This window comes from Pogona vitticeps, chromosome 7 (genome assembly GCF_051106095.1).
Source record: "Pogona vitticeps strain Pit_001003342236 chromosome 7, PviZW2.1, whole genome shotgun sequence".
Classification (NCBI taxonomy): Eukaryota; Metazoa; Chordata; class Lepidosauria; order Squamata; family Agamidae; genus Pogona; species Pogona vitticeps.
In genome coordinates, this window is record NC_135789.1 from 5,437,388 (window position 1) to 5,463,730 (window position 26,343).

Here is a 26,343-nt window from a genome sequence, read left to right on the forward strand (position 1 = left end):
GGAATTTTTTTTGGAAGGGTGGGTGGGTCTCGTTCTCAGCACCTTCTCCCCAGCCTGGCCCCAATGAGGCTGTCTGGGGATTTTGGGAACGGGCGTTCCTCAAGGAAATATTTCCAAACTCTGAACACCCCTCATTTCTCTTTCTTAGAGAGGAGTAAACAGCTTGGAAGCGGCATTTTTTAAACTCCATTTGATTTGTTTTCCTCAAACTGACAGCGTTTCTAACACCTGTTTTTTCAGCATCAGTTTTGGTGTTCCCTGCATCTTTCTCTCCTTGCATTAGAGATTTTATGGCATATTTTACAATTGCTCTATCATCTATTCTAGCAATCATACTCTACCGCACTCTGCCGCAGCTCTTCCCCGATTCCTTCCTCTCGAGTTCTCAAAATGAAGAAGACCAGGAAAGATTGGACGGCTTGGAAGAGGGAGGAAAAATTGCAGAGTGTTCAGTTTCTGGTTAAATTCCTCTACCTGTGCAGCAAAAAATGGAGGAATACCCAGAGCAGAACAGCTTCTAGTTCCCCCATTTAGTCCACCCCCTTTTCTCCTTAACTGGCACTTGCAGTCTCAGCCGCACACTCAGGGACATTAGTAGGACAAAGAATAAAATGTTTCAGTTACTTACAGTTGAACAGATCAGACAGGAAGCTAACATGACTGCTTTTAGCAACAGACTTCGACAGATTCTAGTAAAAATTGTGCTTCCACGAAGCGTTGCACCGCATCAGCATAGTAATAAGGGAGTATTTTACTTGCACAAGAATTGCCATTTTTTGGGGGGGGGAATGTCTTCCTGGAGATCACCGTTCACACAATGCTGACGCTTGCACCACCAGCGTGGTCTCGTTTCACTCCATTAGCAGGGCTTTGTGCTCACTGGAAGCTGAAGAGAACGCTTCCCAAAGACGCTTAGATTTTTAGGCTAATCTCCCCTTCTCTGCGTGGAACGCTGTGCCCCTGCTGTTGCTTCCACACTCTTTCCTTTCCTCTAAAACCTCTTTACAGCTGGAGTCCTCCGTGTCTAAATAATGCAACAACAGAGGAAACCAATGGATATGATGCTTTTTGTTGCATAAACAGCCGCGGGCTGGGGATGACGAGAGCTGTGCAGTGGGTTAAGACCAAATCCCACATTCTGAGCGGAAGCGCCTCCATTCAGACAAATCCGTATTAGGCCAGGATGGAAACTTCAGCAATTTTGCAACCTCGCATGCTGCCTTTTAGTAGGTGTGGCCGGGAGGGATCCCTCTGGGCTGGGGTGACTGTCAATCACTAACAGCATTAACCAATCATTCCTTCCCTGCCTCTGATTTCAGAGAAAGTTCCTCCTCTCTATTTCAGAGCTTTTGCCCTCTCCCTCAGGTGGTCTGTGGAAGCAGCAAGTCTGTTGGGGGTCCCGTTACTGCAAGTAAACGATGCAGGGGATGGGTCAAGTGGAGAGAGGGAAGCTCTTTTCCCTCTCATGCAATACCAGAATGAGGGGACATCCACTCCAATGGAGTGTTGGGAGGGTGAGAACAGACCCAAGAAAAGATTTCTTGACCCAGCGTGCTGTTAGTATGTGGAACTCCTTGCCACAGGATGGGGTGATTGGCATCTGGCTGAGATGCCTTCAAAAGGAGATTGAACAGATTCCTGGAGGAAAAGCCCATTGCTGGTTTCCAGCCATGAGGGGGATGTACTATAATTTCCAGGCTTAAAAAGGAAGGTACCTCCAAAGGTCAGATGCAGGGGAGGGAGATCATGTGCTCCCCGAGGCATCTGGTGGGGCCACAGTGAGAGACAGGAAGCTGGACTAGATGGGCCTCAGCCTTACCCAGCATGGCCAACATTCAAAGATGGTGGGGTTTTTTGTAGTCCAAAGTATTCCGACAAAACCAGGTCATTGGTGACTGAGGTAGGGGCTGTTTGTTGGGCTGGGCTAGCATTAGCCCAACAGCTGTCCGTGCCACCATCAAGCCCCCGGGCTCCCTAGCACTTGACGTCTTCTAGAGGGCTTGTGGGTGCCCTCTGTGGTGCAAGAGGAAAACCCAACTGCCAACCCTGTCGGCTTTCGGGCATGGAATGCGAAAGGGTGCCATGTTAGTTTGGGTGCTTAGGGCGTTTTTGGACCAGCCCAGGGGTGAAGAAGCGAAGAGGCCTCCAAAAATAGGACTCTCTACCTTCACGGCCATAAAAGGTGGCCAAGAATCTCCCTCCCTTGGGCCTTGGAGGCTAAGTTTTCTCTTCCTAGCTGTAAAAGGAGGCGCGTCGTTTTCTTCGCCTACCCACTCGGCCAGCTCCATCCTTTGCAAGCTCAAAGGGGTCTTCTCCAAGCAGACCAGCGCGCACACCAAGAAAATGGTGAGTCTTGAAAAGCAACCCTTTCTTATGCTTTAAGAATGAAAGGATCTCAATATTTGCCTTTTTCCTTGTGTTATCCCTGTTGTGTACACATTGGTCTGTCTCTAGTGTGTATCCAGTTTTTGTTCTTCAGTCGTTAAGTCGTGTCCGACTCTTTGTGACCCCATGGACCAGAGCACGCCAGGCCCTCCTGTCTTCCACTGCCTCCCGGAGTTGGGTCAAATTCATGTTGGTCGCTTCGATAACACTGTCCATCCATCTCATCCTTTATCATCCCCTTCTCCTCTTGCCTTCACACTTTCCCAACATCAGTGTCTTTTCCAGGGAGTCTTCTCTTCTCATGATATGGCCAAAGAACTGGAGCCTCAGCTTCAGGATCTGTCCTTTCAGTGAGCACTCAGGGTTGATTTCCTTCAGATGGATAGGCTCAATCTCCTTGCAGTCCAGGGGTATCCCATTTAGACACATCCTGTTCCATTTCTGCATCAAACTGCAATTTTCACATCAATAGGTGAACATTTGCCTTTAGATCTGTGTGTTCAACTGTATTGCCCACAAAACATGCTCCTGCATCCCTCAAAGAATAACCTTAGAGCTGTGGAGCTAGAAGGGACCCCATGGGTCATCAATTCCATCCCCCATCAAGGAGGCACAGTGAAGACTCGAACTCCTGACCACTGAGATATCCAGCAATTAAATATGTCTTTTGTAAACATTTGATCCTATAAATTCAACTGTATACACAATTAGCAGCGGGTTGTTTTTTTTTTTTCCAGTTAGAGAACCATATTGCAAAATTTGGAAAAAGTAGTAAACTGAAAGATACCTTGAATCTGATCCACGTTTTAGGAAGTGTCAATTTGGCTTAAAACACAGACTAAATAACATTTCTGAGTATTGCTTGTGTTGACTAACTAAAAGCATAGATAGAGGAGAGAATGCCAAGAAAACCAGCAGGGAAATTGATGCAAGATCTTAAAGAGGCTCAGAACAACAACTTTGGAAATTCTGGAGAAGTTTAGAACTAGTAATAGAAAAAAACGTGTAGGCTGAGACAAGTTTTTCTTTAGAAATATTCACCATTTGAAACTTCAGATATTGCAAAATCTACAGCAAAGTTCACAAAAGTTTAAAAAAATTCATCCAGAATGGGAAGATATTTTATAATTTGGTGATAAATTCCTATTAAAAATGCAAGAGCCCTCAGCTGAGCAATACTGCCCTCTAGTGACAGGTAGAGATTTGCTCAAAATCGACCCACAAGCTGACAGCAGGTTATGCATGTATGCTTTGGACTACAGTTACCATCTTCCCCAATCTTGGGCTGAGTCCGATACAGAGGTCACCATGTTGACCACTTTTGCATGCCTTTATCTTCTCTAATGGCAAAGTGAAACACCTTGAAATGTTCACGTATGGCCAAGTCAAAAGATTTATTTACACAGGGAATTTCTAAAACCTGGGAAAAGTTACTTCTTTTTGACATCAACAGACAGAATCTCCCAGCTAGCTTGGGGTCTCCGGCTGGCTTAATGGGGTTTTCTAGAAGCCCCATCTCCTATTCCCCATGACACCATCCATCCGCAATTTCTCAGTTTTCAGTGGTTTTCCCCATCCATTCCAAAAAATAAAATAAAATAAAAATGGAATCAACCCCTTCTTCAACCCTTGCAGAGTAAGGCCTTGATGCCCGAGCAGATCACAGAGTACAAAGGGATCTTTGAGATGTTTGACGAAGAAGGGAACGGCTTGGTGAAAACCGACGAGCTGGAACGGCTCATGAGTTTGATCGGCATCAACCCAACCAAGAGAGAACTGACCTCCATGGCGAAGGATGTTGATAAAAACAGTAAGAGTTTGGGACTGGGTTTTCCGAGAGTGCCGGGACCCGGAGCAGGGTTGAGGGTTAGGGTTCTGCTCACGAGCATGGTTATCTTGGAGGGTTTGTGTGCTTCGATAACGTCTGGATCTGGGCAGTGGAGGTGGTGGCCCGATTCTGCGGGGAATGGGGCATCCACTCCGGTTTTTAGCTTGAACTTTAAAACAGCTGCTCCCAAGCTATTGAGCTTCTGCTGAGCAATCAGGTCCTGCTGGCTGCCAAGCCAGAACTAAATCCTGGAGTGGATTCCGTCCTCCTGCAAAACCGGAGCCATGAGATTCTTCTGGGTCTGAGTTCCATCATTATCTCTTACCCCTCTCCGTTCCTTACCAGTTCAAGGAGGGATGGCCAGCCTTAAGCCCCAGGGTTGAATCTGCCCATCCGGATGTCCTTAAAATGCCCCCGGCCCTTCCTTATGACATCATCATTTCAATTTCTATGTTGTGATTTTCCTAATTCTACCATGTTGGACATAACCTTTCCGAAGGCTGGAGGTATAACTTGGTGAGGTCTTTATGCTTCCGACACAACCCCATGGCCCATCTTCCACTGTGAGAATGTGTCTCTAACGTCTCGCAAAGGAAAGCTGGCCCTCTGGCTGAAAAAAGGTGGATCCTTCCCAAAGGGCCTAGACTACAACTCCCATCATCTCTGGGCAGGCTAGCCAAGGTAGATGGGAGTTGCAAACCCAAATATGTGGAGGGCTGCCCACCCTGTATATTTTGCTGCCAGAAGGGAAGAAAATCGGGCTACCTGCCATTCATATCTAGATGCAAACTGGAACCGATAGCTAGATGAAGGCGCTCTTCTCTCTCCATCATCCTCTCTTACTTACCGTTTAGATAAGGGCACCTTCAACTGTGATGCATTCCTGGAGTTGATGGGCATCTACCACGAGAAGGCAAAAAACCAGGATGAAGAATTACGGGCAGCCTTCAAAGTCTTTGATAAGGAGCACAAGGGCTACATTGAGTGGAACACGTTGAAGTAAGAAGGAAACTTGAATCTATCTACCTAGCGGTTCGAAAGCATGCAAATGCGAGTAGATAAATAGGTACCATCTCGGTGGGAAGGTAAACAGTGTTCCGTGTCTAAATCACACTGGCCATGTGACCACGGAAAGATTGTCTTCGGACAAACGCTGGCTCTATGGCTTGAAGAGCGGGATGAGCACTGGCCCCTAGAGTCGAACACGACTGGACAAAAATTGTCAAGGGGAACCTTTACCTTTACCTTGGGGGGGGGGCAGACGTCCCTGGACTCTGGGCTACGACTCGGCCTCCGTTGTGTAGTTAAGCCTGGGCAATCTCTTCTAGACCAAGAGTTGGATTTGATTCCCCAAAAAGGGAGGTTCCCAATTCTTGCACAGCACCAAAGGCAAGAGAGTGTAATCAAAAATACGAGCACCTTTAGCTGAAAGCTCCTACGGCAGGTGACTTACCGTATTTTTCCATGTATAAGACTATACTTTTGTCTAAAATCTTAAGACTAAAAATTGAGGTTCATCGTATACATGGAAGTAAGCTAAGGAGAGAACAAAAACAAGTGGAGGGGGAAAGCAGGGATCAAAGCAATCCTGCAGGGCTTTGATCCCTTTCCCCCTACACTTGCTAAGCCCCACTTAGATTCCTTAATTTTGGATTAGAAAAGTGGGGGGCATCTTATACATGGGGTGTCTTATACATGGAAAAATACGGCAGCTTCAGCCCTCTAAAACTCAAGAGGGAGGAACTCCAAACCTAATTTGGGAGGCCAGAAAGCAGGTTATATCATGGAAAAGAGGCACAGCCTTCCAGAGATGCCTAGCCTTGGGTCCCCAGGTGGACTTGGACTACAAGTCCCAGAAGTCCTGGGTAGCACAGCTCATGGTGAAGGCATCTGGGAGCTTTAACCCAAGAACATCCAGGGACCCCAAGGTTGGGAACCATGGGGAGAGGCTGGCTGGTTCCCAAGACCTTGGAATCAACAAGCAAGAGTCCTACCAGAGAGTCAGGTCAACCAGGCGCAGATGTGGAGTCCAGACATCTTGGTAACCCAACAGGGAGAGGTCCGAAGCAGTCCCAAAACAACCCCGCTGGAGTCAGCCAGAAAGGACAGGCGGCACCAAAACCAAGATGAGGAACAGGGAGAGAAAGGCCACCGTCAGAACCACCCACTCCTGCTCCCCCAGCTGAGGCTTATATAGCTTTGCTCATCCAGCGCTCAGGTGCAGGCATTTGGCCTGCTGGTCTTCCTGGGAGGAAGAGCTTTCCCTCAAGGGGACCCCTGCTCTCGAGGAGGATTTTACTTCCAAGGAGACTTCTCTTGCAGTGGAGCACTTTTCTAGCCTAGCTGGAGCATCCGTGACCACTGATGGGACCCCAGCCTTCTTCTCCCGCCCAAGCAGGGAGCTGCCTTTACTGGGTGGATGGGTGGGAGTCAAACAGAGCCCTGCTCTGGGTCGGCTGTAGGACATAGAAAAGGGCAACGCGTACGGCTGTTGCTAGGAGACCTAAGTGGAACCTCCATGTTCCAAGGCAGTATACCAGACCGCACAGACAGACACCAGCAGGGGATCGTTTCTGCCTTCTAGGTACGTGCTGATGAATGCCGGAGAGCCGCTGAACGAACAGGAAGCCGAGCTCATGATGAAAGAAGCCGACAAGGATGGAGATGGGACCATAGATTACGAAGGTATTGGGAATGCAAATCCTTTGAGGGACACACATACACCCACTTTGCAAACCAATTGTGCATCTCGCCATCGGTGCCACGAAACCTGGACGCATCGCCTTGAGAGAGATCTCGCCCATCGTTGGGGGTGGTGGTTGGTGGTGTCCTTCTTGAACTGTGCTCTAGAAATCTCCAGATTTCAAGAGGATCAGGATTTCTAAGACACACGCCAGCCAGGTCATGCTGAAGAGGGGATTCTGGGATATGTAGTCTGAGATACTGAATAGTTCAAACTCAGCTGCTCCATTGAATTGGAGAGCAAAGACTAGGGTCATTCAAGACAGCATTTTGTTCCAGCAGTCCTGGTTTAAAGCAAAGCGTGCTGCTTATATACCGCCCCATAGCCCTTCAAGCACTCTCTGGGCGGTTTACAAGTTAATTATGCAGGCTACACATTTAGGGGTTCTGTCCCCCCCCCAGTGAGTAAAAGCAGGAGAAAATAAACATATTGATGGGATAGTCTGGGAACTGCTGGAAGCAGCGGGAGAAGAGGAAGGTCAGGTGTGAGATGGACTGATTCAATAAAAGAAGCCACAACCTTGGGTTTACAAGACCTGAACCGAGTAGGACCCTTTGGCGGTTGCTAATTCACAGGCTGCCATAACTCAGAAGCTATTTAGTTGCTAATTCACAGGCTGCCATAACTCAGAAGGTATTTGCCAGCATAGAACAGGTTTTCAGCTTCACAGCATAATTCATCTTTTTAAATTGTACACACTTCATACCATCTTTTTAAAAAGGACACGTAGCCTGTTCTTTTAAACCTGGCTTTGCCCAAACCCGGATAGTCGTAAGACTACAACTCCCATCAGGCAGTGACCAAACTGGTGTGGCTCATGGGGAACAGTAGGGCAGCCTGTTTAGGACCCACCAGGTTTGATAAAGACATGTGAAATGGTGAAGGGAGGGGACGTGACCGTCTTGGCCCTTTTTGGGGGGAAATGTGATCTTTGCTTCTCTTTCCTCAGAGTTCGTGGCCATGATGACGGGCGAATCTTTCAAACTGACTCAGTAAAGGTTCGTGGAAAAAAAGGATTCTGGATACAGGCCCCCCCTTCTTCCACCGCCTTCCTCCACCCACCCCTCCGCCTGCTTTTTCTCCATGAAACGTAAATAGCCAAAAATAGCCCACGCCTTCTGGTGTACGGAGCTGAAATTAAATATTGATCTCGCGTCTCGGCCTCCCGAAGGCGTGACGGTGGAAGCACAGAGAACGGAAAGGGGAGACCCACTTCTTCCTGCCTCCAAACAGTACAGATTTCAGCGGCTTTAAGAGAATCCTCCAGTCTTGCAGGGGAGCGGCGACTCAGCCAAGGAAAAACTGGGCCGAAAGAAAGCACAACAGATCCCATCATCCTCCGTTCTTTGGGACAGGCTCGCTCGCTCTTTTTTCCCACCCGCAGCCAACCAAGAGCAGTGGCGTGGTGGGGTCCACTGGGGAGGGAAGCTGACCTGGAAACTGGACAATTCACCCTTGCTTAAGAGTCACAACATTAAACGGCATGGAAGTCATTTTCTATTTCCTGCGTGTCATCCTTTTCTGAGCGTGTGCAAGAGAAAAGGGAGGGCAGAGAGAAAGGGGAATTGGGAGACGGTGAAGAATGTTAGCTGGATAGCTCAGCAGTTTAGGTCTCTGACTGTGGAGCCAGAGGTTGGGAGTTCGAATCCACACTCCACATCTCCAGGGAGAAAAGCCAGCCTGGGTGGCCTTGGGCAAGCCGCACAGTCCCACAGCGCCCCCTAGAGGAAGGGACTGGTAATATACTTCTGAATACTCTGGAAAACTCTAAGAAGGAAGGTCATAAGTCAGAATCAACTCAACAGCACAGGGTTACTATCTAGGGAAATATAGGAAAAGGAATTTTTTTTAAAAAAATAGAGTTCTCCTGACCCGACCAGATAGGCGAGATATAAATAAAATAAATAATAATAATAATAAAATTCTTTTTAAAATAGTCCCAAGTGGTACAGAATTGTAGATGAAGGCATTTCTTTTTTCTACCACCTCCTTCCCTCTGAGCTGTATTATGAGTGTTACTCCCCCCAAATTCACAGCAGACACGCTAGTATTCAGACATGTATATTTACATTCAAAGTTTGTGGCAACAGTTTTCTCTCTGAGGGCAACAAGCCAATCTCGGAACCCTCTCCCGATGTCGATAGCAACGGTTCTCCACCAAAGCTTGAAAAAAGTTACTTTCACTCCCTAGAATCCCACACCCGTGGCTACGTGGACTGGAGAAAAGTTAACCGCCTCTGGGTTGGTTCCCAAAATTGATTCCTGAAATCAATTAAAAAAATGCATTTTGACCTTCCGACAACCCCAAGGGGATCAGGATGACACCCAACCACCCTCGGCCCAACCTGTCTGTAAGGCATGACGTAGACGATTACAATGACCTTCCAAGCCCAAAGGTCGTTGGCCGTTACATAGCAACGAATCTAACCCTTCAGCAATTTGCTGGATAATTCAGTCCTCGCAGAAGGAGGCACAAATTTGCAATTCGTTGGTATTGCTGTTCGTCTTGATAACGGGGCGACAGTTCCCTTTGGTGCCTGGGCTCAAGGGTCCAGAAGTGGGCCATTCCCCGTTTTTTTATCAGCCATCCTCAGTCTTCACAGTCACCTCCTCTTTGTTGCCTCCAAGTCCAGAGAATCCCCCTTCCACACGGCGAGATGAGCGAATTTGCACCCAGCATCTCTCACTCAGTCTTATTTTTAACTCGGTGCTTCATCGGCACACTCGAAACGTCAATGGGATGTTCTTGCCTGCCCCTGGAGGCCTTATTTCCATACATGACGGTGGTCCTGGTGACTGGTTTCTGTCTCATGGTTAAACCTACAGTTCACCAGTATCCACTGATTCACTTATCCACGGTCTGAAAATATCAAAAGGCTGGCATCCGTGTTATTTTGCCACTAAGAAAACGGAGAGGGGACGCTAATGGGGCTCTGGCTGCCCTTCTGTGGAAGCTTCCGGACTCCTCGGATCTTCTTGTTCAACCGCAGAGTTGCCACTGGATGTTTCAGGCAACGTCTGAAGCTCCTGGTTTGGGGGCGGAGCTGCCGGTTCCGCAGTGGGGGCCTCCAGTTTCTGGCTCGCAAACGGCGTCTCCAGGTAAGGTTTCGTCATCCGGATGGCCTCGTCGTATGACGGCGGCAGCTCTATGGCGTACAGGCTGTAAGCCGGGGGGCTCGCCGCGCTCCGATCTACTTCCCTAAAAGGGAAGGGGATGGGGAAACTCGGAGGATATTGTACCGAGCTGTACGCTAAAAAGAGGTGAGACCAGAAAAAGTTGTTACTACATCAATATCTATCTATTTATTTATTTATTGCATTTATATGCCGCCTATCTCGTCGAACGACCACTCTAGGTGGCTTCCAACGCATAAAACAACAATCTAACAAAATTACAATATAACAAAAATGTTTAAACATCAGTATAAACAAATTATCCAAGAAGAAGAAGAAAAAAAAGGGGGAAAAGAAAAATGGAAAAAAATCAGGTATTAACTGGAGGGAAGGTGGTTCCCAACCTCGGGTAAATCAGGTGATCTTGGACTGCAACTCCCAGAAACCCCAGCCAGCACAGCTGGTGCTCAAGGCTTTTGGGAACTGTAGTCTCAAAACACCTGGATTCGCCAAAGTTGGGAACCACGGCTCTAGAACAACCACATCTAACAGCAAAATTTGGATTGTTTTGGACCACAACTCCCATAATCCCCTAGCTTGCATTGCTACCAGGATTCTGGGCACTGTAGTAAAAAAAAACTTCCCCAACATCTGCATAATTAAGTCACTTGTCCAAAGGAATTTCTTACCTAGTTCCCATAGCTCGCCAAATGTAATTAGTTACCTAACTTGCTGGAAAACCCTCCCAACTACTCATTACTGTTCTAACTTCAAAAATGTAACGAGTTACTGAAATTAGACCCACCCAATACACTAACTACCTGCATTTTTTTGTAATTGGAACAATAATTATTCATTATCATTTGTATTGCAAGGAAATATTAGAAACATGTTATCTTATTCATTGTTTGCTACTTTTCTGTGACTTGAAAAAGCGAGATAGGTTAGGATTGATAAAGGAATGAGGTCGAACTTGAAAAATGCCTGTATAACTAGGAGGGGTCTAATCCTTGTAACTTACTTCACCAGAAACATTAGCACCATTCCCATTCCTTATCTTGGTTCTTCAAGAACCAAGTATTCATATAACTAATGAAGTTACATATTGGAAATGTAACTTCATTACACTCTAGTTACAAAAGAAGTAATTCATCGCAGATAACTACAGGACTGGTTGCTCATTACCAGAGACAGGGAAAGATTACTGTGGACTACACCGTCCAGAATGTCTCAGCTAGTGTGGCCAAGTCTGTAAACTTCTGGGAAGTCCATTTTTCTAAGCTCTGCTTCGGAGCGAGCGTAGGGAAGCATGTACTTACATGTGACGGTGCTGTGAGCAGTGCTGTCGTGGTCCATGGGGATGATAGTGAGGTCATGGGCAGTGGGTGGAAATGTCTGGACCGGGGGCCTTTTCTTGCGACAGCAAAACTTGACACAGCTGGCCCCGATCCCACATATCAGGAGGAGAAACACAGTGAGGAGGATAAGCCTAAGAGATAAGAAAGGGGAAAAAAAAGAGAGAGAAAATTCACATTCGGAAACATGGTCTACATTGCAGGGCTGTTGTCCAGCTATCTTGCATAGCCATGCCATCCCGAGAACGTTAGAACCACTGGGTTGGTTCATAGGCAGCTTTCTCAAGCGTTTCCCAGCAGTGGGCCCACAGAACTCCCGTCATCTTTGGCCATCAACCATATTGGCTGGGGATGATGAGAGGGGTCACCCAACCATGTTGGGCCACCCCAAGGTTGAGATCCAGGGCACAAGGTTGGCCAGCGTCTTCTGACTCCAATACCAAATCTGGCCCTCCTGGACATTCCCAGACAGCCCATCTCTCTCTCTCTCTGTCTCTATAACACCCTCATTTCCTAGTTTCTCTCCTTTAATTCAGGGTTATTCCCCCCATTCTACTGCAATGCCTCTCCTAAGAAGTGGACACTGACATTAAGAAGGTAAAATATTTCTTCCCCCCCCCCACCCGTGCCTTCTGCAAGAAGAGCCAGCCTGGGTAGCCTTGGGCAAGCTGCACCATCCCAGGGCGCCCCCTGGAGGAAGGGAAGGGGAAATCACTTCTGTGTCTTCTCTAGAAAACCCTAAAAAAGGGTCACTCTACGTCAGAACTGACTTGACGGCACATGCTTATTATTTATCCTTTTACGTTGGTGGCCTGCATCTCTATCCATCACGACTAGGTGGCCCCAAAAGCTTATCCGAAATTTAATTTCTCCTCCGTGACGAAAGCGTTTCCCCCACTTTCAGTCGAAACTGACGGACATCTTTCTACAATGACATTCATCCCCGTTTTAATTAAGCCACCGTTTTCTGGCTTGGTCCAACCCCAGGCAGATGGTGCATGTCCTTGGAGGAAACCAGCCAGCACCCGACCAATACTCTTAAGATGTTTCTCTAACTTGGATCCCGATTCTGCAAGAGCCATTGAATTTCGGAGGATCCACTTCTCTGAGTTCTGGAATGCCCAGCCTGTCGAAGAACCCTGTTGGACTCGAAAGTTTGTGTGTCTTTTAAAAAAAAAAAAAAATATTTTAGCCGCCAGAAATACCCTTGCTTCTAGATTCTGTACAAAGGACACGGCAGATGAGATCAAGATGAGCTACCCTAGACTGCATTCTTGGCTGTTAAGAGGGAATTTTTTAAGGAAACCCTCCAGCAGAGGGATGAGAAGGGGGTAAGAGGAAGTATCTCATCCGCCCAAACAATGTGAAACAGCCCCAAGCTTCTCGGCAAAAAAATAGAATTGCTGTTTATCCTGTTAATTTTAAAATAGAGACCTCCCCGTCGGCGTCATCACAAAGGAAACCAAATCATCTCTCCTGGGCAAACCAGTTTACCGGGCTGTGGGACAGAAAAGGAGACTTCCAAAGCCTGCAGCTGACCTCGCTGGGCCACCGGCAAGGAGGATGATATCCTGATCAACGGAAATCATCCATCATTCTCCTGTCCCCAAAACAGGCTGGATGCGAACAAGCCATTCCGAGACACAGCGGCCAATTACCAGAGGTGAGAAGGCTTCGCACTCTGGCCCACTTTAGAGATGCGGTTTATTTGTTTACTTAAGTATTTTTAATATTTTAAAATATTAGGAGCCGCCGTTTCTCTTTGGAAAGGACCTAAGGCGGCTTACGTGATTGAACTGGGTCGTGGACGGCGGCTGAGATCGATTGCGGGGGCCACGATCTCCGTTTGTTCTGGCGTTTTGCTTTCATCCAAAAGACAGAACCGCCGCGAATGACAGAAGGGGTGAATCTCGGGCGGAAAAACGTCAAAACAGAGAAACAGGTAAAAAGAGCCCCATGCCTTGACTTCGAATGGAAACTTTTCAGGCCCCTTTGGTTTGTTTTCTGAAAAACAAAACGACCAGCCGGTTTTTGTGTGTGTCTCTAGGAGGGGTGTTGTTTTGTTCTGTTCTTCCGCGGAGTCATGAATGCCACCAGCCGTGGCTGCAAAGTAAACCAAAACTACAAACTCTCTCTCTCCAGTGTAGAAAAGAAAGCAAGAACTGACAAGACATGGAGAGGAACCAATTGTCTTTAATACCTCCTTATTTTTATTATAAGACATCCTCTGAAGACTTCTGGCAATCGTAATAGGTTTTCTAAGATATGCGAACTGTTCTGCGTTCCCACTCTCCAGGAAAGTGGAGGGATTTGAACTCAGACCTCCCGCATCCCAGCCCAAAAAACCCCAACTCATGTGACCATACTAGTACTCTCCTCAACTACCGTTATCTTTCATTTTACCTGCTGGGGCAAAGCGAAGCTTCTTTTTGCCACTATGGAGGGACTGCAGATTTATCCAAATGTTATTAAGGACGGGCGTTTATAAAACGACACAGAAGAAACCAGTTTTAAACTCACCAGACATACCACAAGCTTGTCCAGCTAGTTCCTTGATCGGGACATCTAAAGGTATGGAAAAAGAGGAAAGGGCAGGTGTCAAAAGTTTTGACTTCCTAAATCTGTTATCATAGTGCGTCTCAGAAATTCTTACAACGGAAAGATCAGATGGGCCGATTTTACATTTCCCAGATCAGGAACTGAAGATTTAAGGTCCCTCCCCCCCCCCTCCACCAGGAGAAAGGTGGCCTACAGATGCTACCCAATAAAATAAACACTTAAAATTAGGAGCAGCAAGTTCAGAAAAGTTCCAATTATGGGAGTATCTGGCTTAGATTTTTATTCTTTTCTCCATCAATCACGCAGAAATTCTCAAAATAATGAGATCAGGTTTGTTTGTTTGTTTGTTTGTTTGTTTGTTTATTTATTTCCGGCCTATCTAGTCAACTCAGGACCACTCTAGGTTGACTGCATTTACCGTATTTTTCCGAGTATAAGACTACACCTTTGTCTAAAATCTTTAGACTAAAAATTGAGGGTCGTCTTATACACAGAAGTAAGCTGAGGAGAGAACAAAAACAAGTGTGGGGGGGGGAAGCAGGGATCAAAGCAATCCAGCAGATCCCTTTCCCCCTACACTTGCTAAGCCCCACTTAGATTTCTTAATTTTCGATTAGAAAAGTGGGGGGTGTCTTATACATGGTGGCGTCTTATACACAGAAAAATACGGTGTATATTCTCCGTATTGCCGATGAGGAGCTGAAGGTTAGAACCAGTTTTCTTTTTGGGAGAGGCAGTAAAGATTAAAAGAGTGTTTCATTTTTGGACTGTAATTCCCAGGGGAAAGGATATTTCCTAGCTGTAGAGAATCCCACAACTTTTTTATTTATTTGCTTTATATTTAAATATTTTTATCTCGCCCACCTATGGGTTAGGCTACTGCTCAGGTCGGCTTACAATAACATAAAGTAAGAAAACTACTGTAATAAACTAATAAAACATCACACAAAACCAAATTTCTAAGAATAAAATAAGTAATGCAAAAAAAAATCTGTCCATCCATCCAATAATCTTAGAACTGCAGATCCGTCCATCCATCCTGTTTGTGGCCGCAGTGAGATTTGAAGGAAACCTTCCCTGTTAGCGAAAACTGCCTACTTTCTTTTAAAGAGAAATTTCAAAAGAAGCAGATCGTAGCGAAACAAAAGTCTTTAAATGCAAGCCTTACTCTTTGGGCCCAGTACAGGGATCCTCAGCAAACGAAGGCACTGCCTGGAGAAAAGAAGAGAAATAATTTAGTAACAATTTCAGAGGAGGTGGAGCACACTGTAAATATAATAATTATTGTGTACCATCAAGTCAATTCTGACACAAGGGGACCCTTTTCAGGATTTTCCAGGTAGAGAATACACAGAAATGGTTTTTTCCCTTCCCTTCCTCCAGGGGGCACCATGGGACTCTGCAGCTGGCCCAAGGCCACCCAGGCTGGCTCTCCTCCCGGGAGGCACAACGGGGGAATTGAACTCCCAACTCAGAAACCTATTCCACTCAGCTATCCAGCTAGCACTGTAAATATAACCTTAAATACTTATGAATTGATTACATCAGCAATAAGCAACCGGCTGCCTCCCCACTGTTTTAGACTATACACCCCATCAATCCTAACTGACATGGTCAAGACACATGGGTGTTGTAGTCCAATAAATCTGGAGAGACCCAGATCTCCTTTTATAAAGACTGCTTTCTCTGCTGACATGAAGGGTTATCTTAAAGGGGTACAAACAGGGTGTGTTTGTGTACACACACACACGTAATATAACAGCACATGCCCGATGAACCGTTTGAAACTGCAAAAATACTAAACATTATTCCTATTGACCTTGGAAACTCAAACTAACTCTAACCGACAGCTTCTCAGGCCTTTTTTTTCTGAGAAACCCATAGAGCTTCTGTTTAAATATCTGACTGGCCCTTAAAATCCGAACCAGCCGACCACAAAGAGGGTCATTTCCTCCCCCCCCCCCCGCTCTTTGCGATTTCCATTCCTTCCATGTAATGGAAAATCGTGCGCATGTCCTTCAGCCACTTACTCAGGAAAAAAAAATCCCCACTAAACCTAACGGAGCTTAACTTGCTTCTTGGAATTCTTATTCCTGCTGATCCCAGAAAAGTTATTTTTCCAGTCTGCAATGCCCAGTTTACTTTCTTTTTTTTTCTTCTTTTGGCCAGCTGACGGATCGTTAGTTTAAAAAGTAAACCTTCCAAGCTTTAAAAAAGAAAAAAAAGAAAAAAAATATAATTGCACAAGGATGGCATTGTAAAATCATTCCTCTCTTCCGTTTCTTTTTTTTATGGGTGTTTTATGGCTTTGGCTAAAGGACATATCTGACAGCAGCGTACAGCCTTTTAAAACCTGGACAAATACTACGCCTCCGGACATCTTATATAAAGAACAGGAAGGACAATAGGCCGACTTGAGCAGCGCTTGGCCAGTCGCTAGAAGACAGGGCTGTATGAAGATGCACGGAAGTGTCACAGTATCCTAAAAGCAAGTACATATTGTTCCAACAAGGTTCTGCATTTTAAAATGTGGAGATGTCCCTTATCATCCAAGACCCTAAACTGCAACGTTCCCACCACCTTCACAGGTGCACTTGGTGGGGACCCAGGAAAGGGCCTTCTCTGTTGCTACTCCTAGACTCTGGAACTCCCTGCCACTGGAGGCCAGCCGGGCCCGATCTTGGCTATCCTTCTACAAAACCTTTCTCTTCAGGGCGGTTTTCCCTTCGTGACTGGCTGTCTGGAACAGCTTTTTAAAGTGGATTGTTCTGCCTTGTTACTTTGAATCTCTTTTCTGGTGTTGCTTTGGTTTTACCATTTTTACTGTGGCCATTTGTTTGATTCTTTTCAGTGTGTATACACTTACTATTTTAAACTTTAAATATTGACTTTTAGCTAGGTAGGCTGCCTTGGGTCCTTTTTAAAGGAGAAAGACAGGATAAAAAATATTTCCAATATTTCCAAATAAACTGTAATTTACCCTGTTTCCCCTAAAATAAGCCCTGGTAGGATTTTTTTCAGGATACTTGTCATATAAGCCCTACCCCAAAAATAAGCCCCAGTTAAGAGAAACCCCACCCTCCACCCTTGTGCAACATTGTGCAGCAACCGGAAGAAGATGACATGACTGTATTTAAATAAATGTAGATGGTTGTATATGAACAAAATAAAACATCCCCTGAAAATAAGCCCTAATGTGTTTTTTGGAGCAAAAATTAATATAAGACCCAGTCTTATTTTCGGGAAAACACAGTACTTAACGTGGATTTAAATCTGGCCACGCTGGAACCTCAGATGTTACATTCCAAAGCCTGCTACTTGGTATATTCTTTGCAAATCTGTTTGATTCATGGTCTGTTCCAGCAAAATATTTCCCTAGATGCTTGAACAGAAATGTAAAGATGTGTGTTTCTTGATATTTTGCCTGGAGAATTCTGCCTAGTCCCGTAAAAATCCTGCTCTTAAGGGACAGCAGAGCTTCAGAACCTATAAATAGGTTGTGGATGAGCACTGTATAGCCCTCCAGATGTGGCTGGATTACAACTCCCATCATTCCTGGCCAGGGCTGATGGGAACTGCACTCCTGTGCAATGTGGCATCCCACATCTTTTATTTACAAAGATTTAGGACTTTTCATCCTCACAAAATCACCTTCATTGCACTCTATAACTCCGTGCACGGAATATCTTAAGCCCAAAGATTCTCATGTTTAGGAAGTTGGGTGTGCACAACTCAAGAGAAATGTGCTCCATTGTGAGTCACTTCGCAAGTTAACAGAAGTGCTTGCTTATCCAAGCACAAAGCATGTTGAAGTTTCTGCCTTGGGCATCAAAATCTCTCGGGCTGGCCTTGCTTTAGATCAGTGGTTCCCCACGTTGGGTTCCCAGATGTTCTTGGACTTAAAAAATCCCAGAAGCCTTTGCCACCAGCTGTGCTGGCTAGGATTTCTGGAAGCTGTGGTCCTAGAACATCTGGATCACCCAAGGTGGGGAACCATGGGTCTACAAAAAATTCAAGTAGTACCAAACTGTGTCTCTGTTCAACTGGTCGGCAACTTTAGAAACAGACGTTTCCAGTCTACCTCTCAACCTTTCTCTTATTAAAAACAAAATAAAAAATCGAGAGAAATCCACAAATTTGGTTCTCCGGCTCAGTTGATTTGAACGTAACAGATCAATTTAGTTATAGGCAACCAGACTAATGCAATTGGCTCCCACATGCTTTCTCTCTCTCATATGGACGCACATGATTCCACTTCATACGTATGTGCTTTTAACTGACTGTATTATTTGAGGGAACTGTTTTAGTCTGCAACTATGAAAACAAGAGTCTGGTGGGATTCTAAAGATCACCCAGTTTTTGTGAAGCGTAAGCTTTCATGGACTCCCGACGGGTTTTGTCCTTAAAGCAACACCAGACGCTGGGTGGCATGTTTTCGCAGGCTCTAATTAAACATGGCAGGCCTTTATAGATCTGAGTTTATTGTCATTGTTATGGGCTGTCAAGTCACTTCCAAGTTATTGCAAACCAGAGGTAAGTAGATAAATAACAGTTTTATTTGTGTATAGTTTCCTGATCTTTTGTTGTTGTTTAGTTGTTAAGTCATGTCTGACTGTTCGTGACCCCACGGACCAGAACACGCCAGGCCCTCCTGTCTTCCACTGCCTCCCATAGTTGTGTCAATTTCATGTTGGTTGCTTCAGTGACCCTGTCCAACCATCTCGTCCTCTGTCGTCCCCTTTTCCTCTTGCCTTCACGCTTTCCCAACATCAGGGTCTTTTCCACAGAATCTTCTCTTCTCATGAGATGGTTAAAGTACTGGAGCCTCAGCTGCAGGATCTGTCCTTCCAGGGAGCACTCAGGTTTGATTTCCTTCAAAATGGATAGGTTTGATCTCCTTGCATCCAGGGGACTCTCAAGAGTCTCCTCCAGCACCACAATTCAAAAGAATCAATTCTTCGGCAGTCAGCCTTCTTTATGCTCCAACTCTCACTTCCATACATCACTATTGGAAAAACCATAGCTTTGACTATGCGGTCTTTTGTTGGCAAGATGATGTCTCTGCTTTTTAAGATGCTGCTTAGGTTTGTCACTGCTTTCCTCCCAAGAAGGTGTCTTTTAATTTCATGGCTGCTGTCACCATCTGCAGTGATCATGGAGCCCAAGAAAGTAAAATCTGTCACTGCCTCCATATCTTCCCCTTCAATTTCCCAGGAGGTGATGGGACCAGGGGCCATGATATTAGTTTTTTTTTTAATGTTGAGCTTCCGACCATTTTTGGCACTCTCCCCTTTCACCCTCATTAGGAGGTTCTTTAATTCCTCCTCACTTTCTGCCATCAGAGTGGCATCATCTGCATATCGGAGGTTGTTGATATTTCTTCCGGCAATCTTAATTCCAGTTTGGGATTCCTCCAGTCCAGCATTTCCCATGATGTATTCTGCATATAAGTTATGCAGAGTGGTCTTAAGAGTGGTCTTAAGAGACTAGATAGGCGGGATATAAATAAAATAAAATAAAAATAAATTAATTAAATAAGTAGGGAGACAGTATACAGCCTTGTCGTACTCCTTTCTCAATTTTGAACCATATCCAGTTCTAACTGTTGCTTCCTGTCCCACATATAGATTTATCAGGAGATAGATAAGGTGGTCAGGCACTCCCATTTCTTTAAGGACTTGCCATAGTTTGCTGTAGTCTACACTATCAAAGTCTTTTGTGTAGTCAATGAAGCGGAAGTAGATGTGTTTCTGGAACTCTCTGGCTTTCTCCATAATCCAGCACATGTTAGCAATTTGGTCTCTAGTTCCTCTGCCCCTTTGAAATCCAGCTTGTACTTCTGGGAGTTCTCGGTCCACATACTGCTGAAACCTACCTTGGAGGATTTTGAGCATAATCTTGCTAGCGTGCAAAATGAATGCAATTGTACGGTGGTTGGAGCATTCTTTGGCACTGCCCTTCTTTAGGATTGGGATGTAGATTGATCTTTTCCAGTCCTCTGGCCACTGCTGAGTTTTCCAAACTTGCTGGCATATTGAGTGTAGCACCTTAACAGCGTCATCTTTTAAGATCTTAAATAGTTCAGCTGTAATGCCATCACCTCCACTGGCCTTGTTGTTAGCCAGGCTTTCTAAGGCCTGATCTTTACAGACAAAAATACACACACTATTAGGGTGTATGTAAGATATTTAGTATGTAATTTCAACATTGATAACTTCTCAGAGAGTTTCCGTGGCCAAGCAGGGATTTGAACTCAGGCCTCGTGAGTGAGATCTAACCCACTACACCACACCAGCTTTAAGGCAAACATAAGAACCAATCCTTCAATATATTCCTAGTTCTCTTGCTCTCGCAGAAACCCATAAGAAGTAGTTGGCCCAGCACAGCCGGAGTGGTGACTACATTTAGAAGTGAAGCAATGAGTATATTTAAAAATACGTATTACATAAGACGTAGAGCATATATAAGACACATTCCAACAGTTGAAGCAATACGTTATTTTTAAAAACGGGAGGGAGGGAAACCATTGAGTCCAGAGTCTAAAATTACTTAATTACCTTTTCCTCCCTCTTATACACACGCTCCTGAGAACCAGATTTGCTACAGCAATTGTGAAAAAAAGGAGAATTCAAGGAGAAAAAATAGCAAGCTGGATAGCTCAAGGGTTTAGGCCTGGTTGGGAGTTCGATTCCCCCACTGGGTCTCCGGGGAGAAGAGCCAGCCTGGGGGGCCTTGGGCCAGCTGCACCGTCCCAGGGAACCCCCCGAAGAAGGGAATGAGAAACCACTTCTGTCTGGAAAATCCTGAGAAGGAAGATCATACGTCAGAATCGACTCGACAGCACATGGTTACTATTGCAGGAGGTGCAGCGTTTGGGAGTTGCAGAGTTGCCTGGACTACCTCTCCCAAAATCCTCCACCTGGGGGATACTCGGAGTTGGAATCCAACATTAACTAACGTCTCCGAGCTCCGATAGAGAGATCCGTGGATATTGCCAAACGAGAAATGTGAAGGGGAGTGTAGGTAGGAGGGAGAAGCCCAGAGTTGCAGGAAAGGATCCCGATCCGATCTCTCCCCCCCCCCCAAAAAAAAGCAGGTAACAACCAGGGAGGTCGATGGCCAGAACTGGGGCTGAAGATGGGGGACGGGAGCACACCCACGGATCCCCGCTCTCCTTCCCCCGGCCGCTCCTCCTTTGTTTGGAAAAGGGATCCCTAGATCCAGCTGGGCGGGGATCATCCCGGATACGCGCGATCGCTCACCTGCAGGGCGGCTAAGAAGAGGACCAGATCCCGGCAGGCGTTGCTGGCTCGCGGTTCAGCAGCCATGGAAAGAAAGCAGAGGGATGCGGGGGGTGGGTAGGTGGGGAAATCTCGCCCCGGTTCCCCGGATCCAGGAACCCCGAGAATTCCTTTTGTCTTCTCCGCCCCGAAACACAAAAGACTCCCCGAGCGCGTTCTGGACGCCCGCCCCACTCGCGCGCAAACCGCGCGGCCGCTCCGGACACAAAAGCGAAGCCGCCACCGCGAAGCAGAGTCTATTACTCTCTTCGGAGCCCCGCCCCTTGGCCCACATGGCCACGCCCATTCCCTCCTTTCTCTCCCCCCCAAAGCAAGCCACGCCCCCTCCTTGGAATAAACCACGCCTCCTTGCCTCTTCCCCAAATCCGCACGGTTGCCGCGTTGGAAGGTGGCTAGAGAGAGACATCTACACTTCACCTCCCATGATCCCCAGCCAGCAGGGCCACGCAGGATGGGAGTGGTAGTCTCCCGCTTCCAGAGGGCGGGGATTTTTTTGCCCGGGGGAATTTTCTTCTTCTTCTTCGGTTCTCGTCTTACTGGTTTCGCCACCTCTTTCTTTTCAGCCGAGGTGGAAAGGCGCCGGGGGTTAAACAATAAAAGCGATGCGCCTCGGCCGCTTGTGTGGAAACGGCAGATCTGCCCCGTCTACACGCGCCAGCCTTTCAGCTGGAAAAAAAATAATAATTCTGGGCTCCTCCTTTTGGCAGCTTTCTCTGCCTTGGGACGTGTGCTTTGTTAACAAAGCCCAAAATGGCTATCTCTGATTTTTGCTTTTCGGGTATGCAAACCTAGAAAAACATCCAAAACAACAGAGAGAGTAATTATCATCATCATCTTAGAACGGCAGAGCTGGGACGGGACCCTGTGGGTCTTCTAGTCCAGCCCCTGTCAGGGACAACACCCCAGTGGGGAATCGAACCCCCAACCTCTGCTCTCTGAGGCCAGATAGTTCTGCTGGTCCTAGTGATTAGAAAACCCAGGGGCAACAGGAAGGCGGCCTCTTGACTCAGATCTGATCATTAAAAGGCCGCTCTATAACCATTGGAGGGGTTGGGGGATCTTCCGGAAGCGTCCGAATGGGGAGAGGGTACTGTGTCGGGGTTTGTCTGGATGGATCCTTGCTTCAGAACTATTGGGTCCAGGCCCAATGGATTTGCACTTTTCTCACTATCCAGATGATGCAAGTCTGATCCCGTGATATCGTGTGCTTTTTCTCTTCCTTTCCATGTGAGTTTTCCCCCCCTCCCGTTTTGTTCCTCTAGGAAGGGTGGTTTATTTTATTTGGGGGTTTGTTCCCAGGGTAGAGCTTAGCTTTGTGCCTCTTCCTATGTCTAGTTAATTCCTCCATCAGGAAGTTTTGAATCAGCACATCGTTTCCCAAGGACCAAAACAAGGAAACAGATTCCCCCCCAGGATTTCCACGGTCTCTGGAACCGAAGTGGTGTCCAGTTGGGTACTGATGCGAATCCTGGTAAACTGGGGGGGGGGCGGGCAAGAGAGGTGAAATCTTTTAGGGGTGCAGGGAGAAGAACTCTCTTAGCACAGCGATTCCCCATTGTGGATCCCCGGAAGTTGTTGGACTACACCTCCCAGAAGCCTTTCCCCACAAGGCCAGGATTTCTGGGAGCTGTAGTCCAGTGGTCCTCAACCTTGGGCCTCCAGATGTTATTAAACTACAACTCCCAGAAGCCTTCACCATCACCTCTGCTAGGCCAGGATTTCTGGGAACTGAAGTCCAAGAACATCTGGAGGCCCAAGGTTGGGGACTGCTGCTGTAGTCCAAGAACATCTAGAGGACTCAAAGTTGGGAACCTTTTGCCTTAACGTGTCGGGCAGGAAATCAAGGAGGCCTGCGGCCCTCGAAAGGCTCCAGCCCGTGAAACATTCTGCCAGGCAAAACCGGTCAGTCTTGAAGAGTCTTCGTTGTGTTTATTCCAAGTGTCGTGATCTTCTGAGTGGGACATGGTTTGGAGCATCGGACCAGGAAAAAAAGAGTGGCTTTGGGTGACTTGATCTGGAGTGTGTCAGTTTCCCCATGAGATCATTTCTTCCGGGTGGCTAAAGGAAACAGTTCACACACACACATTCCTTCTGTCACCCTCATCAAGTTATCCAAGTGACACATCGCAACCCGGCGGGCCGGGGCGGAGGGAAGATCCTGCCCGACAGCTGCAGCTGACAGAGAAGCCGGAGTTGACGGGCCGTCGTTATCCGGAACCGGATAAGAGGAGCTGCCCACGTTGTTGACCCCCCACCCCCACCCCCGTCTCTCCCAAGATTTCTGAATCCCATTCTCAAAATAGGGAACCCTGACTAGGGCTCCGTGACCCAAGTTCGAATCCCTCCATGGCCGTGCAAGCTCACTGGGGGGGGGGGGAATGATGGAACGGGTTAAGCCACCCCTTAAGTATCTCGGCTGTCTTGAAAGTCCTGTGGTTAGCGTTGCTAAGTGGTTTCCAGCCTGACGGCAGGTAACGCCACCACAGAATTCTGTGGTGGGCCGGTATTGCATTCTGCAAATGTCCTTCAATGCCAGAATGTTATGGTTTTCCGTACACACAGCCCTGCCCCACATGATCCGGACACAAAGCTCCATTTAATCTGGGAGGGACGTTGCAAAGCAAACACACCTTGGCAGGTGAGTTCCACCCTTCTTCGCCCTTTCCGCTGAGCCTTTTCAAAAGCACCCAGCCAAAGCGATGCAATTACACGGATCGGTTTCCTTGGCCTCTATTACCCCATTTTCAGGGAGGTGTGTCTCGAGGCCCTTGTGCAATGTCTGGGGCTCCTTCCCTCTCGAGGTACTCCATTCACATGCAATGCAGCCACTGATACCTCTTGAGTTTTCATTGCTGGAGCTGGCCAATCAGCTGGCTCAGCATTGGAGAGGCTATGGAATGCTTATGAACAGTCAAACTTGTCAAGCATATTAATCCAAAACACATCTGACAAGGTACAAGGGCTCAGTGGTTTAGAATCATAGAATAACTGAGTTCCTGCAAAGTTTGGATTAAAATCTGGTCCGATTCACACAGTCAGATTCTCCCCCTCACAACATCAGAATCTTTCATTTCTGTGGAGAAGACTGAATTCCACAATGGCTAGTAACAGATGGTCTGTAAATTATCCTGATGGTCTGTAAATTATCTTTGACAATGTACGACATATGGTGTTTTCTGTTCCTGGTTCTTCTACGTGTCGTGGAACAGCCGGCTCTAACCCAAGCTGCTATTAAAAAGATCAAAGCATTTGAAAGGTGGATTGATCCCATTCCTTGGATCGAGAGGATGGTAAAGAAAGAAGTACTATAAGAAATGAATAAAGACCAAGAAAACACATATAACGCAGGAAAGTTTAACACTTTGGTTAAGTAAAGAGAAAAATGCACTGGCTGGAAAAGAAATGCAAGGAGGGGAGTTCTTTGGATGCAAGATAAAAGGGATGGGATTTTTGACTATCTGGGCTGCAAATCACAATAATTCTCCATTCTGAGAATTCTACCGGAGAAGATAAACACCTAAATGAGGCCCAGCTCCACCTAGCTTCCTGTTCGGAAAGCTTGCAGCTAGGCCTAGCTAGGCCTTAAAGTCTAGGCGAGCCACACTTAGGTGTCGGTCAGGAAGAACTCTAAGAATTGAGAGTTATGGAATTTGTAGTCACAGAAATTTGAAAAAACCCATCCTACAACACAGTATTGTTTTGATCTGCTTCCTCCAGAGTCGTCACAACTGTGATGATGTTGAGCCGTTACTAGGGGAGGAAGACGGCAAGCAGAAGAAGATAAGAAATTATGTTAAGAGGTGTCCTCTTTTTAAAATCCAACACAAACCATTTATCATCTTGGGTCCGTGTTCACAGCCTCCATCTGTTATCCCACTGACCGGTATGTGACAACCTATTATTTCGGCTTTTCTGCAATATATAGTTAGACACAGCTGGAAACATGCTCATGTCCTTGGTTACATCATTGGCATTTTTTTTAAAAAAAAGATCAGTAGCAGGAAAGACACAAAAATTAAGGGCTGTACTAGGTAGAACCTGAAGGGTTTTTCCAGGTTGCCTTTGGCAAGTGTAACTCGGAGTTGTGAAAAGGATGGGAACGTCCGGAGTCCAATTGTGAGAAACAAGGTAAAATAAATAAGTAAATAAATAAAGACCCAGTGCATAAAATATTCCCAAATCCAGCACCAGAGGTGTTCTAGAAGCCACGTATTCCGCCTAACAGGTGGAAAAGCAAAGCGGTGTCGGTATCGATACAGGTCAAATTTGTGTTTGCACCTGAGGCTTGGAATCCTAAGAGCAGGCATCTCTAGGTGGAGAGACAAAGAAATAATCATCCTAAAATAAAAAGGAATAAGGTCTGCCCTTTGGAGGGGGCACTCAAAACCTAGCTGCCTCGGGAAGGAAGGGAAAGTAAATCACCTATGAGCTTTACAAAGAAAAGAAAAGAAAGAAAGAAAGAAAGGAAGGAAAGGAAGGAAGGAAGGAAGGAAGGAAGGAAGGAAGGAAGGAAGGAAGGAAGGAAGGAAGGAAGGAAGGAAGGAAGGAAGGAAGGAAGGAAGGAAGGAAGGAAGGAAGGAAGGAAGAAAGAAAGAAAGAAAGAAAGAAAGAAAGAAAGAAAGAAAGAAAGAAAGAAAGAAAGAAAGAAAGAAAGAAAGAAAGAAAGAAAGAAAGAAAGAAAGAAAGAAAGAAAGAAAGAAAGAGAAAACACAGAGAGACCATTCTGGGAATTTGGAAAACAAAACCTTGGACTACACTGCCCAGTAATCCCCAAAGTGGGGGGATCTTGGGTTATGTAACTGTTGGACAGCTCAGTGGTTTAGGTCTCCGGCTGTGGAGCCAGAGGTTGGGAGTTCGATTCCCCCCACTGGGGGGGGGAATCCAGCTCTGCAGTTCTAAGATGATCTAAAAGGATTTTGGGGGGCTTTTTAAAGCTTTGCTGGCCGTTTCTTTTTCCAAAGCCCCGGGGAAGGGGTTATGGTGGGCGGGGGGGGGGGTCTGGGAGTGGTTGAGCAAATGGAAAATAACCTAGCAATAAAACCCATTCCTTACTTGTTA

General features: G+C 46.4%; 2 protein-coding genes across 2 annotated transcripts; one reads left to right on the forward strand and one right to left on the reverse strand.

Annotated features, from left to right (window-relative positions):
* Positions 1-1,920: 1,920 nt before the first annotated feature.
* CALML6 (calmodulin like 6) lies at positions 1,921-8,449 on the forward strand. Its single transcript, XM_072977637.2, has 5 exons — positions 1,921-2,346; positions 4,021-4,195; positions 5,068-5,212; positions 6,798-6,898; positions 7,906-8,449. Exons 1-5 carry the CDS (start codon positions 2,068-2,070, stop codon positions 7,950-7,952), a joined length of 747 nt encoding a protein of 248 aa, XP_072833738.2. The 5' UTR covers positions 1,921-2,067; the 3' UTR covers positions 7,953-8,449.
* A 552-nt stretch (positions 8,450-9,001) lies between these two features.
* TMEM52 (transmembrane protein 52) lies at positions 9,002-21,541 on the reverse strand. Its single transcript, XM_072977638.2, has 5 exons — positions 21,247-21,541; positions 15,153-15,196; positions 13,946-13,990; positions 11,390-11,559; positions 9,002-10,207 (listed from the first exon to the last, which is right to left on the reverse strand). The coding sequence occupies exons 1-5, from the start codon at positions 21,310-21,312 to the stop codon at positions 9,879-9,881; spliced, it is 654 nt and encodes a 217-aa protein (XP_072833739.2). The 5' UTR covers positions 21,313-21,541; the 3' UTR covers positions 9,002-9,878.
* Positions 21,542-26,343: the final 4,802 nt, after the last annotated feature.